This window comes from Ornithorhynchus anatinus, chromosome 16 (assembly GCF_004115215.2).
Source record: "Ornithorhynchus anatinus isolate Pmale09 chromosome 16, mOrnAna1.pri.v4, whole genome shotgun sequence".
Taxonomy (NCBI): Eukaryota; Metazoa; Chordata; class Mammalia; order Monotremata; family Ornithorhynchidae; genus Ornithorhynchus; species Ornithorhynchus anatinus.
The window spans coordinates 19,105,639-19,121,145 of record NC_041743.1 but is presented as its reverse complement, the minus strand read 5'-3'; the positions used below and the strand labels follow the sequence as shown (position 1 = coordinate 19,121,145).

The following is a 15,507-nucleotide window of genomic DNA, read 5'->3' as shown; positions in this document are numbered from 1 at the left end:
CTCAGTTCCCTCATCTGGAAAATGGGCGTCGACTGTGAGCGTCACGTGGGACAGCCCGATGACCCTGGATCTCCCCCAGCGCTTGGGACGGTGCTCGGCACGTAGTGAGCTCTTAACAAATCCCAACATTATTATGGGAAAGAGCCCGGGCTGGGGAGTCGGAGGTCATGGGTTCGATTCCCGGCTCTGCCCCTTGTCAGCTGGGTGACCGTGGGCAAGTCACTTCTCTGGGCCTCAGTTCCCTCGCCTGGAAAATGGGGATGGAGACTGGGAGCCTCACGGGGGACAACCCGATCACCCTGTCTCTCCCCCCGCGCTTGGAACGGCGCTCCGCACATAGTGAGCGCTTAATAAATGCCAAGACTCTTATCACTACCATCGCGGCCAGCGGCACTGCGCATGCCCCTGCCCGAGCTCGCCGCGCCTGCGCAGTGGGGAGCGGGGCGGGGCGGGGGGGAGCCGGAAGCGGGCGGTGGCAGCGGGCGCGGGTCCGGCCGGAAACGCGCCCCCGGGGAGAGCCGTTCCGCGGGCGGGTCGTTCCGGGTCGCTCCTGGCCGGTCCTGGCGGCGGCGGCGGCGGCGGCGGGGATGGAGGCGGCGGGCGGGAGGCCTCGGCGCCTCAGGCTGCGCGCCTCATGGCGCCCCGGGGCTCCCACGCGGGGCCTCGCCCGGGCTCTCAGCCTCCTGACGGACACCCCCGCCGCCCGGGACCCCCGGGACCAGGACGACGACGACGACGAGGAGGAGGCGGAGGAGGCGGAGGAGAAGGAGGAGGAGGAGGAGGAGGAGGAGGAGGAGGAGAAGGGCCGGGGCCCGGCCGCGCCAGGGTGAGGCCCCCGGGGCACCGCGCCACCCCCCCCCCCCCCACCCGCCCCGACCCCACCACCTTTTCACTCATTCATTCATTCATTCCTCCCTCCCTCCCTCCCTTCATTCATTCATTGACTGGAGAAGCCGCGTGTCTTTAGGGGCTGGGGCTCAGAGGCGCCCGGCTTCCCATCCCGCCCCCGCCGCGGCCCGGCTGCCTGACTTTGGGTTAATTAATAGCGGGCCTCGTTTGAAAAATGGGGATGAATAATAATAATAGTGTGGGTATCTGTTAAGCGCTCACTATGTGCCGAGCACCGTTCCGAGCGCTGGGGTCGAAGTGAAGCGACTCGCCCGCAGTCACCCGGCTGACAAGTGGCAGGGCCGGGATTCGAACCCGTGACCTCTGACTCCCAAGCCCGGCCTCTTTCCACTGAGCCACGCTCATCACCGAGCGCTTAGACCAGGGCTTGGCACACAGTCGGTACTTAACAAATGCCATCGTTATTACTATTATTAATCCCGCCTCCGCCGCCTGTCCGCTGTCTGGCCTTGGACAGGCCGCTTCACTTCTCCGGACCTCACCCGGAAAGTGGGGATTATAATAATAATAAAAGATAATGTTGGTATTCGTCTTAAGCGCTGATAATGATTATGTTGGTATTTGTTAAGCGCTGACTATGTGCGGAGCACTGTTCTAATCGCCGGGGTAGATAGAGGTTCATCAGGGTGGCCCACATGAGGCTCACGTTCTTCATCCCCATTTTCGAGATGAGGTAACTGAGGCCCAGAGAAGTGAAGTGACTTGCCCACGGTCACCCAACTGACAGGTGGCAGGGTCGGGATTCAAACCCGTGACCTCTGACTCCCAAACCCGGGCTCTAGCCGCTAGGCCGTGCCGGTGGAGGGAAGGAACGGTTTAATGATGTTGGTATTTGTTAAGCGCTTACTAGGTGCAGAGCACTGTTCTAAGCGCCGGGGTAGAAACGGGGTCATCAGGTTGTCCCACGTGAGGCTCACAGTTAATCCCCATTTTACAGATGAGGTAACTGAGGCCCAGAGAAGTGAAATGACTCGCCCACAGTCACACAGCTGGCAAGTGGCAGAGCCGGGAGTCGAACTCATGACCTCTGACTCCGAAGCCCAGGCTCTTTCCACTGAGCCACGCTGGTTTACCTCCTTGGGGCCCAGGACCCCCGGATCGCGGCCGGGTCGGGACCCGATGAGTAACAGGGTAATTGAGTAATAGAGGCATCGTGGCTCAGCGGAGAGAGCCCAGGCTTGGGAGTCAGAGGTCATGGGTTCGAATCCCGGTTCTGCCCCACTGGCAGCTGTGTGACTGTGGGCGAGTCACTTCTGGGCCTCAGTTGCCTCATCTGTAAAATGGGGATCGACTGTGAGCCTCACATGGGACAACCCGATGACCCTGTATCTCCCCCAGCGCTTAGAACAGTGCTCTGCACATCGTAAGCGCTTAACAAATACCAAGATGCCGACGTTGAGCCGGCTCTGCTTTTAAAACCCCTTGCAGCGAGGGGCTCGTGACCCTGAGGAGGAAGGCCGACGGCGGCGAGGAAGGTCCCTGCTTCCTCTACCTGCAGTGCGATCCTCGCGGTTATGAAGAAATCGTTTCACTCTGGATTGTAAGCGAAGCCAGAAATATGGAAGTGTACGCTGGAGAGGAGTACCGTGGTACCAGTCGAGGGGAAAGTGTTTGTACCGTCCCGGATGACAGGTGTGTGCCCTTCTGCGGAGTCGACTTTTTATTTTTATTGAGGAGTAAGATCTCCTTCTTTACGGGAGCCTGGCGAGTGGACTGGTGCTGTTCTGCTAGGGTGGCCCTCTGTCTGGTTTTAGGGTATACGGGCCTGCTTTTCAGCCACACCGAGGACCGAATCAGTCAGTCGGCCGGTACTGATCGAGCGCTTACCGTGTGCGGGGCACCGTGCCAAGTGCTGGGGAGAGAACGGTACGGCAGAGTTGCGGAGAAGCTGCTCGGGGCTGGGAGCCAGAGGGCCTGGGTTCCAATCCTGGCTCTGCCACCTGTCTGCTGTGTGACCTTGGGGAATCACCTCGCATCTCCGTGCCTCGACCGCAGAATGGGGATTCAGCGCCCGTTGTCCCTCCTGTGAGCCCTGTGTGGGTCAGGGGACCCGATGAATCTGTTCCAACTGGCGCTTAGAACGGTGCTTGACACGTAGTAAGCGCTTAACCGACACCACCAAAAAAAAAAAGAAAAAAGCCAGGAAACAAAACCAGAATCGCTAGACATGTCCCCTGCCCACGGGGAGTTTACAGTCTAGAGGGGAAGACGGACATTAACCTAAATCCGTTACGGATGCGTATGTAAGCGCTGTGGGGCCGAGGGTGGTGCGAATACCAAGTGCTCGGGGGCTACGGGTCCAAGAACGCGGACGACTCGGAAAGAAGAAGAAGATGCGATCGGGGTGGGGGGGGGCCTCCCGCCAGCCAGGACAGTGGTCGTCCGGCCTCTGTGGACGGCGAGGGAGGTTCTCCCCCTGACAGATGGTATTCGGTAAGCATTTACTGTGTGCCGATCACTCTGCTAAGCACTGGGGTAGATGGAAGCTGATCCCTCTGGGCCACAATCCCTAAATCTCTTAATCCCCGTTTTACAGACGAGGTAACGGAAGCACGGAGTGGTCAAGCGGTTTGCCCAAGGCCCCACGGTGGCGGAGCCGAGATTAGAACCCAGTTCCTTCTCGCAACACGCTGCCTCTCCAGGCCAAGAGGACGTGGGAAAGGGGTCTGCGGTGAGGGAGGCGAGGTGGGAGCGCAGGGAGCGAGCCGGTGCTAGCAGAGAGAGGGGTGGGGGCTGAGGCGAGGTAGGAAGGAGCTCAGCGATATACATCCTGAACACGTCCCCCCATCACTGCCCCGCGGCGCTTACTTACGTATCCGTAATTTATATACATTAATGCCTCTCTTCCCTACTGGGCTGTCGCGCTCTCCCAAGTACTAAGGCACAGTGCTCTGCACGCCGTGAACGTGCGAGAAATACGACTGACGGCGAGGTGAGGAAGGGGTGAGCCGACCAAGTGGCTCCGAGCCGACGGCCGGGTGTTTCTGTTTGATGCGGAGATGGAGGTCCCCGAGGAGGAGCGAGGCGTGGACGGTTCTCTGGAAAAATGAGCTGGGCAGCAGGCGGACTGGAGTGGGGAAGGGACGGGGGGCAGGAAGCTCAGCGAAGGAGGCCGATGGACTTCTATTCTCTGTCTTGCATTTGAATCTGCCAACTCCCGGGGCCGGAATCCACAAGTGTCGGAGCGGGGAGTGTTTATCAGGTGTCTCGGAGGAGATGGGATTTCAGAAGAATTTCGGGGAGAGGGAGAGCGGTAATCCGTCCGCGCCTCCAAACTGATGGTCAGGACCGCTTGCGGTGGAGAGAGAGGGCGACGATCGGAGGACTATGAGGATTGGGGTCAGCGTGCGAACCATTTTAGATAAACGCCGTGGGCCGCAAAGTGAAGCTAGGGCTGGATGGGGAGAGGCTGGAGGTGAGACTGCAGAATGCAGCCGCTGACATTCGTTCAGTCTTACCGATCGAGCGCTTAGTACGTGCAGAGCACTGTGCCGAGCGCTTGACGACCAGCCAATAGCTGGTTGGTCCGAAAACTGCTTTGGGTGAACGTGTTCATTCTTACGTGATAGACGACCAGGCCGCGATAGGTGTTAACTTTCTTCACCGAAGAGAAGTACCCTTCCTCTCCGTCCTTGTCGTCATCAGTGGGATTTCTTGAGTGCGTGGTAGCCGTCTGCACACGCTAAGCACTCAGATCCCCGGGGTTGGTATTTTTCCGCGATACCTCAGTTTCTCCTGCTGATGTTCGCCCGTATTTGGTAGAAGCGGTTGGAGTGTCAACATTATTAAGCACTTCCTGGGAGTAGATCCCCCAACCGAGCGCTGGAAGAGAACATCCAGGAGGGTATCAAGCAGGGTCCTGTAGGTAGAGGAGGAGAATTTTGTCAGGGCCAGAGGCCGAGGCCCGCCCGGAGCCACGGTGACCGCTCCGGCAGGGTTCCCGGGGCTCGGGGGAGGGCTCGGCCCGTGGGTGCCGTTCCCCTTCCCTCTCGGGGGGTGAAAGGCTGGACGGGAAGGCTTCTCCCCGCTGACGAGGAGGATGAGGAAGAGGAGAGCCGGTGCGGCTGGCGCTCCGGTTGTGGGGGTCGGGATGACGGCCGGGGCGCCGACAGAGTGCGGGAACAGCTTCTATCCTCGGCCCGGCGGGCCGGCCGCCCGCCGGTCGCGGGGCCCCTCGCCGGCTCCACGGAGGCAGCCGTTACCGCTGATGCTTCTCCCGGCTACGAGCCGTCTGTTTCGCTGCCGTCGGGCAGTTGGCGGGATTTATTGCGCACTGATCCCCTGCGGAGCACTGCGCTAACCACTTGGAGAAGTGCAGTGTAGCAGAGTTGGTACACATTCCTTCCCACAACGAGCCGGCAGTCTAGATGGGGGAAGGGAGTCTCCGTGACTCGCGGAGAACCCGGCTCTGTCAGCATCGGGTCGAAGGAACCCTCTCCCTCTGGCCTTTGGTTGGGAGGGGTCTCCTGGAGTCCGAGGGGGGCGGAGATTTGGGGGGTCCGGGACGGAGATGGGACACCTTCCCTCCCGGGTTTTCTGTCGGCACGGTCCCTGAATTTCCCTTCCCGCAAACTTGGTGCTTCCGTTCAGCTTTGAGAAACATGCAAACGTTCGGGGAGTGAGTCGTTTGACGTCCGAGCGTCCGTAAAACCAAATAGAATGCAGACGTTTTTTCCCGAGGGACCGAAACGGAGTTGACGGAACTGTCTGTGCGTGTGCTCCGCTATGCCTTGCCGGGCTTTTCCCCTTTTGAACCTAGGCTTTGAAAAGTGCTCATGAAGAAATTCGTCTTTTAAATGACTCACGGGTTCCACTTTCTTTGTAGTGGAAATGGCGTGATCACTCTGTATAAGAAACATCTAAAATTGGAGGACCCCACCGACGCTTGTAAAATTAAGGTAAGGAACTGATGGAAATACCCTTGTAGAATCCATTCTGATCTTGGAAAAGTATGCCCTGGTCTAAATAGACTGGGCCGGGTGGGTACCGAACATCGGCGGTCAGACGCTAGACGTCATAGTTGCGATACTTATCGGTCACCCGCTGAGTGCAGAGCGCTGGGTGATATTTTTGGGGAGATTCAGCAGAAGCAGAGGAGGTGTTCTCGACCCACAAGATGTTCTTACAGCGTAACGAAGGAACTGTCGGTGGTTGGGATGCCTTTTTAAGAGCGAAAATTCCCAAGTGGAACAGGCGGTGCCGGCAGAGTCCTGGGAAAGCAGAACCTCGGGAAACCTGCACGAGTTCTTCGTTCTTTATTAAACCTCTAATGACTGGATTCGTCACCGGGGAAAATATCCGTGACCCGGTGCCAGGCTGAGCCCGGGGCCCCTCTCTCCTGGCCTCTGGGCCCTCGCCCGCCCACCTGTCAGTCAGACACCGATAGTTGAGCACTCACCGTGTGCAGAGCACTGGTCTCAGCTGCCCTAACCGCCACCTCAGCAGGTGAGAGTGGTGGTCCCGACAGAGGACGGAGGCAGAGATTGGCAGCCAAACGGGTGATACTGGTTTTTCTTACGGCATCTGTTAGGCGCTTACTCTGTGCCAGGCGCTGTACTAAGCACTGAAGTGGATACAGGCAACTTGGGTTGGACACAATCTCTGTCCCACATGGGGCTCACAGTCTCAATCCCCATTGTACTGATGAGGTAACCGAGGCACAGAGGAGCAAAGTGACTTGCCCAAGGTCACACAGCAGACAATTAGAGTAGAACCTGGGACCTTCTGACTCCCAGGCCCGGGCTCTATCCACTAGACCATCCGTAGGCATGGTGGGTTGGGCCTGACGTATACGGGCCCAGTTTGGGGGGAGCCTAGGAAATCTTGAAGAGATGTAAAGTATTTTAGCACCATTCATTCATTCGTTCAGTAGTATTTACTGAGCGCTTATTATGTGCAGAGCACTGTACTAAGCGCTTGGAATATACAAGTTGGCAACAGATAGAGACAGTCCTTGCCCTTTGACGGACTTACAGTCTAATTGGGGGAGACAGACGGACAAGAACAATGGCAGTAAATAGAGTCCAGGGGAAGACATCTCATAAAAACCATGGCAAATAAATAGAATCAGGGTGATGTACATCTCATTAAACAAAATAAACAAAATAAATAGGCTGATGAAGATATATACAGTTGAGCAGACGAGTACAGTGCTGAGGGGGTGGGATGGGAGAGGGGGAGGAGGAGAGGGAAAGGGGGGAGAAGAGGGTTTAGCTGCGGAGAGGTGAAGGGGGGGTAGAGGGAGCAGAGGGAAAAAGGGGAGCTCAGTCTGGGAAGGCCTCTTGGAGGAGGTGAGCTTTAAGTAGGGATTTGAAAAGGGGAAGAGAATTAGATTGTCGGAGGTGAGGAGGGAGGGCGTTCCAGGACCGCGGGAGGACGTGACCCTGGGGTCGACGGCGGGATAGGTGAGACCGAGGGACGGTGAGGAGGTGGGCGGCAGAGGAACGGAGTGTGCGGGGTGGGGAGTTGAAAGAGAGAAGGGAGGAGAGGTATAAAGGGGCAAGGTGATGGAGAGCCTCGAAGCCTAGAGTGAGGAGTTTTTGTTTGGAGCGGAGGTCGATAGGCAACCACTGGAGGTGTTTAAGAAGGGGAGTGACATGCCCAGAGCATTTCTGCAGGAAGATGAGCCGGGCAGCGGAGTGAAGAATAGACTAGAGCGGGGCGAGAGAGGAGGAATGGAGATCAGAGAGAAGGCTGACACAGTAGTCTAACCGGGATATAACGAGACACAGTTTACGCTTCAGGGCGATCAAGTAGAATAGTACATAGACCGTCAGCTCACTCTGGACAGGGAATGTGTCTGCTAACTCTGTTGTACTGTATTCCTGCCCTCAGTATGGTGATTTGCACACAGAGCCCAATAAATACCCTTGACGTGAACGTAACTCTTTTTTCCTCCCCCCGTCTTTTGGTAATAGCTGCTCTCCTTTGGTGAAAAGCAAAGCGTGTCCATCAGTAAAATTCAAGTCCAACTAAGGAGGGTGTCTGCAGATTCTTCAACGAGCTCACCTACTCTAGGATCAAGAATTGACCTCGATAGAGTTCAAGCTATGATGGAATCCATGGGATCAAAGCTATCTCCTGGGGCTCAACAACTGATGAATATGATTCGGTTTCAGCAGCGGGTAAGTCGGAGAATTAGATGACGATAATAGTAATAACGATGGTCTTCGTTAAGCCCTTACTACCTGCCAGGCACTGCATTAAGCGCTGGGGTAGATAGAGCGAATCAGGTTGGGCACGGTCCCAGTCCCACGTGGGGCTCACAGTCTCGATTCCCGTTTTACAGGTGAGGGAACTGAGGCAAAGAAGTGAAGTGATTTGCCCAAGGTCACAGAGCAGGCCAGTGGCAGAGCCTGGATTAGAACCCGTGACCTTCTGACTCCCAGGCCCTTGCCGTGCATGACGGACAAATTCTAGGGCCATATTAATCTGGATATTTTCCTTTTTGCTATTGGGTTTGCAGCTAGTAATGACTTTTCTGAAGTAAAATCTCATTTTTTAAGATCTCCAGAATTTTTGTTATCATTCTGTTCTTCGTAATGAAAGAATAGATTAGGGAAAGCAAGTGTCGCCTCTTGGAAAGACTATGGGTCTGGAAGTCAAAGGACTGGGTTCCAATCCTGGCTTTGCCACTTGCCCGCTGGGTGATCTTGGGCAAGTCACCTGACTTCTCTGCGCCTTAGTTCCCTCATCTGTAAAATGGGGGTTGAAGCTATGAGCCCCGTGTGGGACATGGACCGTGTCCAACCTGATTATCTTGTACCCACCCCAGTGCTTAATACGGTGCCTGGCACATAGGAAGCACTTAAATCCTATTTAAAAAGAAAAACACACCAAAAAAAACCTTCTTTGGGCCTTAGTTTCCTCTTGCACGAAATGCGGATTCAATATCCGTTTGTCTTCTCGCTTAGACCGTGGGCCCCGGGTGGACTGGGTATAATCAGTTGTATCTGTCGAGCGCTGTACAAAGTACTTGGGAGAATACAGTGCAACATAGTTGCTGGCACCATCCCTGCCCACAGTGAGCTTACAATTTGGAGGGGTAAGCAGACGTGAATGTAAATAAATTTCGGGTATGCGCATAAGTGCCGTGGGCCTGAGGGAGGGGTGAATAAAGGGTATAATTCCAAGTGCCAGGGTAAAACAGAAGGGCGTTGGAGAAGAGGAAATGGGGGCCCAGTCGGGCCTTTCGGAGGAGATGTCCCTTCAGTAAGGATTTGCAGGTAGCGATCGCCTTTTGGATATGAAAAAGGAGGGCATTCCAAATGGGAAGGATGAGGTTTGGGTGGAAAGATGAGGAGTTCTGTTTGGGATATGTTAAGTTGAAGGTGTCGGCGGGAAACTGAGGTTAGTTCTGAAGCCAGGGAAAAATCTGAGACCGCAGAGAAGGATTAGATTCTACTCCCTCCTACTTAGACTGTGAGCCTCACGTGGGACGGGGACCGCGTCCTACCTGATTAACTTGTGTGCATCTCCCCGCACTTAGAATAGTTCTTGACACCTCGTAAGTGCTTAAGGACATGCCAATTTAAAAAAAGGAGAGGGGTAGGGAGCGGAGCGGTAAATTTGGGAGTCATCCACGTAGAGCTGGTAGTTGAAGCCGCAGGAAGAAATGAGTTCTCTCATGGAGCTTATGTAGATGAGGAATAGAAGGGACCGCAGAACTGAGCTTTGAGGGGACTCCCACAGTTAAGGGGAGAGAGCAGAGGAGGAACCCGCGAAAGAGACAGAGGATGAGATGGGGGGGAACGGTGTCAGTGAAGCCCAAGTTGGAGATTATTTCCAGGAGAAGGGGATGATCCACAATGCTGGAGGTAGCTGAGAGGTCGAGGATTCGGATGGCCGTTACGTTTGGCAAGGAGGAGACCGTCGGTGACCTTAGAGAGGGCGGTTTCCGTGGAGTCACTGGGGCAGAAACCAGATTGGAGAGGGTCAAGGAGGTAAGTGGAGGGTGGGCGACTCGCTCGAGGAGTTTGAAAAGGAAGGGTAGGAGGGAGAAGGGACGATAAGTGGCGGGAGCGGTAGGGTGGTTCAAGGGAGGGTTCTGGGGGATTTTTATTAGGTTGGGGAGACCTGAGCACACTTGAAAGTCGTGGAGAAGAAGCCGTTGAAAAGTGCGCGGTTGCAGATTGGGTCAAGCGTTCATCAAAAGTGCATCAAAGTCTTGCGTCTCCTAATATATCATAGAGCCCTTTGTTTGCCACCCGAATTCTATCATCTTCTTAAATCCCAGCGTCCTCAGTCCCCGCTTTTGAACTTTCGAAAACTGAAGTAGCTCCGTCTCTCGCTGCTGGGAACCCACGCTCTCGTCTGTTGCCCGAGACCTGGTTTCTTGACAGCAGGGTCCTGGCTTAAACCTGTTGCTTTACCAGCACTGATGTGGCCTTGGTCAGAGACTAAGGTGTCTGGGCTACCTCCGGTCCCCTGGTTCTTCCCCCCGCCCCCGCTCCCCTCCCGGTAGGCCAACCACGGCGGCCACCAGGCGAAACCAAGCTTTTGCACGCAGGCCGCGGTTGAGGGGAGGCTTCCCTCCTTGAAGCCTGTCTCAGCCTGGTCAGTACAGGGTTGGCCGTTTGACCTCTAATACCGTGTCGTTGGCTCATGTTACAGCCTCAGTTTTACATCCCCCAACTCGTCTTCCAGACCCAGAGCACGTACCTAGTTCACGTGCCACCGGGGGCTGGGCAAAACTCATCCGTCGGCGGGGCGCTCACTGTGTCCCGAGCACATAAGAGCTAAGTGCTCGGGAGCGTACAGTACCGCGGAATTAGCAGAAACGCTCCTGCCCGGAATGAGTGTACAGTCTAGAGGAGGAGACAGACACGGATATGAATAAATAAATAATTTATAATATGTAATTTGAAGATATGTACACCGGGGCTGGGGGTGGGGGTAATATCTTAGGGCAAGCAGCGCGGCTCAGTGGAAAGAGCCTGGGCTTCGGAGTCAGAGGTCATGGGTTCGACTCCCGCCTCTGCCACTTGTCAGCTGTGTGACTGTGGGCAAGCCACTTAACTTCTCTGTGCCTCAGTTACCTCATCTGTAAAATGGAGATTAACTGTGAGCCTTACGTGGGATGACCTGACTACCCTGTATCTCCCCCAGTGCTTAGAACAGTGCTCTGTACATAGTAAGCGCTTAACAAATACCAACATTATTATTATTATTGTTATTATCAATTTTCCCAAGGTCACTTATCCAAGTGCAACTGAACGGCTCCTCCCTCGTTCAACTGCTTGCCCGCTACTCAACCGAGCAGTTACGGGTTGGGAGGTGGAGGGGGAATTTACGTGGCCTGGTGGAAAGAGCACGGGCCCGGGAATCAGAGGACCTTGTTTCTAATCCCAGCTCTACCATTTGTCTGCTGGGTGACTTTGGGCAGGTCACTTCTCTGTGCCTCATCTGTAAAATGGGGATTAAAGACTGAGCCCACGTGGGTTGTGGGTTGGCTCCCACCCGATCATCTCGGGCCCAGCACTTAGTAAAGTGCCTGGCACATAGGAAGCACTTAACCAATACAATAAAAAGGAAAAATACATATTTCAATCCTGTTCGTGGTCGTGCATTCTGAAAGGAAAAGGTCAGAGTGGAGAACACGCATTTTCAGCAGCTTCATTTCCTCCCGAGAAGGGTTATCAGGTTCACCTAGTAGCTGTTTGTCCAGGGACCGCCCCGTCGACTTCATCGTCGTCGTCTGTATTTGTTTGACGGGTGCTGCGTGCGGAGTACTGAACTGGGTGCCTGCTTGGCTTAGCGAAAAGCAAAAGTAGAAGACGCAGATCCTGCCTCTCGACGTACTTAGTCACAGGGGCCGATTTTGAAAAGAAGAGCCTCATCGTTCTCTGTTTGCCTGCCCACTTCTTTGGTGAGCGTGAGAGCAGCTCCTGTTGGACAGCACGACCTTTCTCTCCGTTTTCCCCTCGCTCCCGTCACACACGAGGGAGTTAGGAGGTCTCAGGGAGCAAAGCTGAAGAAGAACAGTTTCTTCTTAAGAGGAACTGATAGTGGCGGAAGAAATAGCAGCCCTGATAGCGGGACCCTCGAGCCCAGGAATAATAGTTGTGGTGTTTGTCAGGCGCTTACCGTGTGCCCAGCGCCGGGATCCCTCTACGCTTGCGAGGAGTGTCGGCTTGGAGAAAGCAGGGAGCCGTGGCAGGTGGCCGTCCCCGGAAGCCTCAGGATACAATTTTAACTTCATCTCTCTGGGGGAAAATGGCACAGGGTGAGAGAAAAAGGTCCTAGAATTAATTCAGCAATACTGCAGTCTGCATCTTCGCAGTTGGTTCGAAGAGACTGTCGAAACGTCTTACCGTAAGGGAATCCGACAGGCTTCCGTGTGAGTTGCCGTCGGATATCAGAAACACCATCCGGAGCTAAACCTTGTAAGTAAGCACGCCACTCGCTGAAAATCTTTTTGGTGTGTGTATTTGTGTTTCCATTAGAATTGTGTGCCTTTTGGAGAACAACTTCCGTCTGTCCTGGGAAAGAAAGAACCGGATCCCTTCGGAGACCCAGAAATGAGAGATGGACTCCAACGTCGGTCATCTCCGATGGGAGATTCAGATAAGATGTCTGTTAGACACTCTCCTTTTAAATCGAGTCTGACCCCTGGAGCAGTCACTGAAGCCTTTAAAACTTACTTTGAAAGGCACCCACAACAGTTTGCTGGAGACTGCACCGAAGGCCCTGAAATTCTACCACCAAACAGTGTTTGCCCCCAAAATGACATTAAAGTTGTATCTGCTTTGTTGCAAAAGAAGGCAAATGCAAATCTTCCTTGTTTGGAGTTACTTCCTTTTTTCCAAAATTTATGTAGCCAGGTAAACCATCTTCGGCGAGGAGACAAGACTAAGCCTCAGGAGAATTGTCCCAAGCCTAGTAAAGAAGGCTCTGTGAACACTGGGTAAGTGTTTTCGTCTTTTCTTTAAAACAGGACTAGAGATTGGGAAAAGAGTCTTTCAAGTCTCTGAAAGAACAGTGTAGCAATCGATCAGTCAGTGGTACTAGTCTCACTCTAGGCTTCAAGGGTCTCCATCACCTTGCCCCTTCCTACCTCTCCTCCCTTCTCTGTTTCTACCGCCCACCCCGCACGCTACGCTCCTCTGCCTCCCACCTCCTCACCGTCCCCCGTTCTCGCCTATCCCGCCGTCGACCCCGGGCCACGTCCTCCCGCGGTCCTGGAACGCCCTCCCTCCTCACCTCCGCCAAACTAACTCTCTTCCCCTCTTCAAAACCCTACTTAAAACTCACCTCCTCCAAGAGGCCTTCCCAGACTGAGCTCCCCTTTTCCTTCTGCTCCCTCTACCCCCCCCTTCACCTCTCCGCAGCTAAACCCTCTTCTCCCCCCTTTCCCTCTGCCCCTCCCACTCTCCCGTCCCATCCCCTCAGCACAGTATTCGTCCGCTCAACTGTATATATCTTCATTACCCTATTTATTTTGTTAATGAGATGTACATCACCTTGATTCTATTTATTTGCTGTTGTTTTAATGAGATGTTCTTCCCCTTGATTCTATTTATTGCCATTGTTCTTCTCTGTCCATCTCCCCCGATTAGACTGTAAGCCCGTCAAAGGGCAGGGACTGTCTCTCTCTGCTACCGATTTGCACATTCCAAGCACTTAGTATAGTGCTCTGCACATAGTAAGCGCTCAATAAATACTATTGAATGAATGAATGGTACTTATTGAGCGCTTCTTCGATGCAGAGCCTGGTGCTAATCACATGAGAGAGTTTAGTCCAGATGGCGGACATCGTCCCTGACCACGAGGAGGGGGACCCCATCACCTCTGAAGCAGAAAAGCAGGACATAGGAGTCGCATTTTCGTGCCACGGGCCAAGGAAGATACTGAAAATCGGGAGATGAATTTTTGGTCGGAGGAATGTTCAGAAAGAACAGGATAAAATTATTTGAGACCGCAAGAAGAGAGGTGCCTGTATTGGTTAAATGCTCGAATCTGGTTACGAGCCTTTGAAGGGGAAAAGGGCTTTAGACAGTGGAGGTTCAGGGGTAGGTTGTTCACTCCGAACTGCTCGATAATGGATTCGTATTTCTGTTCTGCGCAGAGATGAACAGCAGCCTGTTTGCTCCTACTTGGAAAAGATCATTTCTAAAAATATGGAACTGATGGAGAAGAAATTAATGGACTACATCGATCAACGTTTGTACAGACTTCAGGAACACATAGATGAGAAAGTTATCCTCCTGATGGATCGGCTTCAAAATCCTAGCTTCACGGCCACCAGACTGACACAAGGAGATTATGATTCCGGAGAGAGACTCTCGAATGGAGATAGATAACCGATTGTCATATCTAATGTCTGATGCATGAAAATCAAAACCCTAACAAAACAGCTTTTGGAAGGCAAGTATTTAGTTCCGTGCCTCTGGAGGCATTTTCTCGTTAAACAAACAAAAACCTCAGCGTTCGTTATTTTTATTGCACTTGTTCCCGTAATTCTGCCCAGGATTGCACACTACAAATTAACAAGTAATGTCATAAAATATTTTTGAATGTGATATTTTTCACTCTTATAAAATCTTTATATGCGTTTCTGTGGCCCGGTGATGTAGGAAAGTATTAAAGCCACTTTTAAGATTCCAACGAAAACAATTTGAACCAATGTACGTGTGCTTCGAAGAGAGCTGTGTCCTTTTTTATTTATGTAAAGGTATTAGCCGTTTTGCAGTTTCTCGGTTTTGGGAAATAGTGCTTTCAAAAGGAATCTGATTTTCCTTTTGCCTTTATCGATTTTTTTCTCTGATGGAGGTTATCGGAGAATTGGATAATCTTAAAATTCCCGATCATTTATTTCAAGACCAGGACTTTAAATGTGGTGTGGGTCGACTGGGGCTCTGAATTTGTGAGTGATGGGGTCGGGGCCCAGTGGAGATGAATAGTCGGGTCGGGTCAACAGTCGAGAGTAGGGCAGTGAAACATCAAAATCTGACCCCATCCTTGGAGATATTATCAGCGGTCGACGTGGGCCGCCCGGGATAGGCTCGGCGCCTTTCTCCCGATAGGGAAAAGAGCCCTGGCTTGCCCCTGTTCAGTCCTCGTAAATGTGATGAGGTCTGAGCCAAGAGAATGACAGGAGGGGATGACTGTCTGCCCAAGTAGGCCCCAGCGAAGACTAAAACGCAGAAGTCTTGTTGAGGGGTTGGCGGAGTTCCCAGCCAGTGGGAACGGCTTCCTGGGCCTTCTCCGTAGACTGCAGCATTTCCAGAATGAAATGTTAGGTGGATCTTTAAGATATATGTTTCATCCATTCTGGAAGTTGTTTCGGGGGACTGGGAATTATCTCCCCACTTCTGGTCGACCATCCCGTAAAATGTCCCTCTGGGTTTCAATGACGCAGCGGTTGAATTCACGGAATGTTTTATTGGAGTTAATTAAAGGGAGGCTTTACCTCTGTTAATATTCCTTCTGTCCTGCATGCTGTTCATCTTTGGTAAAGGTAACTTTCCCACCCCCTGTTTTTGTGGGGTTTTTTTGAAATTAGTTCCTTGAGGATTACGTGGCTGGATGTGTTTATTTAAATGGTGGATTCGTTTCCAGCGTGTTCTGTATTAAAATGGAAATGTTCAGTGCCACTGA

The 15,507-nt window shown here is 53.2% G+C and overlaps 1 protein-coding gene across 1 annotated transcript; it reads left to right on the top strand.

Annotated features, from left to right (window-relative positions):
• Positions 1-797: 797 nt before the first annotated feature.
• On the top strand, positions 798-15,507 carry C16H10orf88 (chromosome 16 C10orf88 homolog; the record flags this gene model as incomplete). The annotated part of the gene is made up of 6 exons (XM_029081011.1): positions 798-826; positions 2,338-2,541; positions 5,735-5,807; positions 7,827-8,033; positions 12,354-12,814; positions 13,976-15,507. Coding segments are annotated over 6 exons (1,209 nt in total), but the record flags the coding sequence as incomplete, so codon positions are not given.